The sequence below is a fragment of the Carlito syrichta genome, unplaced genomic scaffold, assembly GCF_000164805.1.
Source record: "Carlito syrichta isolate Samal-C Ts95f unplaced genomic scaffold, Tarsius_syrichta-2.0.1 Scaffold304598, whole genome shotgun sequence".
Lineage (NCBI taxonomy): Eukaryota > Metazoa > Chordata > Mammalia > Primates > Tarsiidae > Carlito > Carlito syrichta.
Genome location: NW_007248694.1, coordinates 860,322 through 863,539, shown reverse-complemented (window position 1 = coordinate 863,539; position 3,218 = coordinate 860,322). Strand labels below are relative to the sequence as shown.

General features: G+C 51.4%; 1 protein-coding gene across 3 annotated transcripts in view; it reads left to right on the top strand.

Moving 5' to 3' along the window:
- The window catches only part of TMEM222 (transmembrane protein 222), a 15,928-nt gene that overhangs the window by 8,412 nt on the left and 4,298 nt on the right, over positions 1-3,218 (top strand). For all 3 annotated transcript variants that reach the window (XM_008060347.1, XM_008060346.1, XM_021713528.1), the window contains exons 2-3: positions 633-717; positions 1,963-1,994. In XM_008060347.1, the coding sequence (XP_008058538.1) occupies positions 633-717; positions 1,963-1,994 (117 nt within the window). The remainder of the gene's footprint in view (positions 1-632; positions 718-1,962; positions 1,995-3,218) is intronic.

Genomic DNA, 3,218 nt, shown 5'->3' with positions numbered 1-3,218 from the left:
CAGGCATGCACTGCCACACCCAGCTAATTTTTTTTGATTTATTGTAGAGATGAGGTCTCGCCAAGTTGCCCAGGCAGATCTCGAACCCGCGGGCTCAGGCAATCCACTCACCTCAGCCTCCCAAAGGCGCGGGATTACAGGCTGAGCCACCGAGCCCGGCTGACCAACTTTATTGAGATATAATTTATAATAAGATGCACACATTTTAAGAGTACAGTTCAGTGAGTTTTGGCAAACTTGTTTCCTAGGGGTGGAGGAAAGGAGGCTCCATGAGATTGCTGAGGCATACGTATAGTACCAAACTTATCCAGAATGGTAAAAACAATTTATACTCCCACCATCAGTGGATGAGGGTTGCAGGTGTTCCTCAATCTCACCTGCATTTGGTGTTACTGTCCTTTTAGTTATAGCCATTCTGGTGGGGGTGCAGTGGTAGCCCATTGTGCTGTCAATTTGCAGTTGTCCTTTGTCTGTGTCACCCCCGCTCCTCTGGACCACACTGGTAATGGGCACTCATCATGCAGCATTATATTCACATACCCCTACACTGGAGGAAGTGTCCCCAGGGTCTCTCTGACTGGCTGAAAGACCCCTAACCCCTACCCTGCCTTCCCCATCCTTTTTCCCTGCAGGTGGTTTTTCCCCATCATTGGCCACATGGGCATCTGCACATCCACAGGAGTCATTCGGGACTTTGCTGGCCCCTACTTTGTCTCGGTGAGTTCCCATTCTGCCCCACTCTGGTGGGTTTCAAGGTTTAAGTGGAAGACTGACCTGTCTTGCCTACAGGCAGCCTTCCTGTCTCCCCCGGAAAATGCAGATAACAACGTAGTCCTGGCCCTTGCCCCCTGCCCCTCATCAGTGCTTGACCCCTTTCCCCGCTTCTCTCACCTCCAGGACAGGCCAGGAGGGCAGTGTGGCCAGAAGGATTCTTAAATAATTGACCCAGCCCCTTGCCCCCACCCCTGGGATACCAAGACATGGGTAGGGGTTAGAGGCAAGAGTGGAGAGTCAGACCATCCAGGATCCACTTCTCTGGACCTTCAGAAGGTGGGAGTCAAGGTGGGGGGACAGGGGAGGCTGACATGGTTCCCTGGGTATGGCCATGCAGAAGAGGGAGTGGGGCTTTAGAATGAATCAGCTGTGTTCCCTGGGGATGTGACCAAGACTGGTCCAGTGGGCTAGCTCCAAATGAGCATACATCATCCTGCCTATTTCCAGGTGGCAGAGGCTGGAATGAAGGGGTGTGCTGGCACCAACCTGCATATATTAATAGTTGTCATGATCATCTTAACACAACAAAGGTCTGTCACTTTGCACTTAAAAATACTTTCACATCCATTACTTTCACTGTCATGTATTTTTATGATGATTCATCCTTGACCAGCTCTGCCAGCAGGGTCTCCCTGATTCTGAACCCAGAGTCTGTCTTTGCATAACTCCTATACTCCAGGTCTTATGTGGTGAGTCTAGGACTTTGCTGCAGTGTCTCCCTCCCAGGAAGCCTCTCTGAGCCTACCACCCCTGCCCTGCTCTGAATGTAGTCAGGCCGCCAGACGCAGAGATGGGCTCTGTGTGGGCCTCTAAAGTTGGGTCAGGAGGCCAGACCACAAAGGAAACCACCTGCCCATCATCAAAGATCAGAGAACTTGGAGAGAATGAAACCTGACCCAGAGAGGATAAGAAAAGTCCCTGGGTACCACAGAGGGGCAGTGGCAGCTGGAGCCCCAGGTCTTTGGTCTCCCAATGTAGTACTCTATGCACTTCTGCCTTCTTCCCACGGAAAAACCACTGCTGGCACTTCAGATACCATGCCAGCCCCAGGGCAGGGCCCAGGCCCCACTTTTGCCCACCCCTAATATAGCCCCTTTTAAGTCACTGCACTTTAGCTTCTGAGCCAGGTGTGTGTTATCCAACCTAGATGTAGGTTCCCCACTGACCTCTGCTCTTGTCCTTCAACAGGAAGACAACATGGCCTTTGGAAAACCTGTCAAGTAAGTGATGAACACCCGTGTAACTGGCCCTAGGGCTAGGTTTCTTCTGCTCAGGCAGGTCTGGCCTTCTGGGGCACGGCAGGAACCAGCACCCTGAGGATGGAATGTGAACAGGAAGGACAGCCAGGGTCCACCAGATTATAGCAGCCCTGTACTAAGCACCTGCTATGCCAGTTCCTGGCTAGGGTCTTTATCAGTGGACCATGCAGGCCTTGCCTGAGCTCTGCAAGGTCATGTTTTCACTTCATGGCAAGCGTGAGGAAAGGGAAGGGATTTGGTCAAGGTCACACAGTAAGGAATGAGTCTCCAGAGCTGAGACTTGCTCCCAGGTTTGTCTTCTTCTGTAACATAGACTCAACTCTCCTGCCTTTCAGGTACAAACAGGTCATTTAAGGTATAGGGGATACATTGTTTGGAACTCTACTACAAAGTTCTTGTTGGAAAGAATAAAAGCAGTTTATAAAGGCACTAATCCAGCCGGGCTCAGTGGCTCAGCCTGTAATCTCGCACCTTGGGAGGCTGAGGTGAGTGGATTGCTTGAGCCCGCCAGTTTGAGACCCGCCTGGGCAACTTAGTGAGACCTTATCTCTACGATAAATAAAAAATTAGCCAGGCGTGGTAGCACGCACCTGTAATTCTGGCTACTCAGAAGGCTGAGGCAGAAGGATCACCAGAGCCCAGCAGGTTGAGGCTGCGGTGGCCGGGAGCAGCCACTGCCCTCCAGCCTGGGCGACTGAGTAAGACTCCAACTCAAAAATAAATAAAAATAAAATAAATAAATGAAGGCCCAAATCCCAGCTCCCCTGGGAGCTGTTGCTAGTTCAATTTGGGACTTTTGGTCTTCATTTTTTTCAGTCTCAGATGCTCACCTCAGCTATAGACCTGGTGACAATGCCTCAGTTATCAGTATTCTCAGAACAACATCAGGTGACCTGCTGCCCAAGCTGCACCAGGAGAGGCAGGGGCCAAGGAGGAGCTGGCATCTCACATGGCAGAGGTGACCTGGAGCAGGGCTTCCTGACCCCTACACTGGCTTTCTCAGGCAGGTGGCAGTGCAGTCCAAAGGTCTCTGGGCCAGGTGTCTGCTGCTGGGCTGCTTTTCAGGGACAGTTTATTTTATTTTATTTTTTTGTTTTTTTGAGTTGGAGTTTCACTCTGTTGCTCAGACTGGAGTGCAGTGGCATGCTCCCAGCCATCGCAGCCTCGACCTGCTGGGCTCCGGCG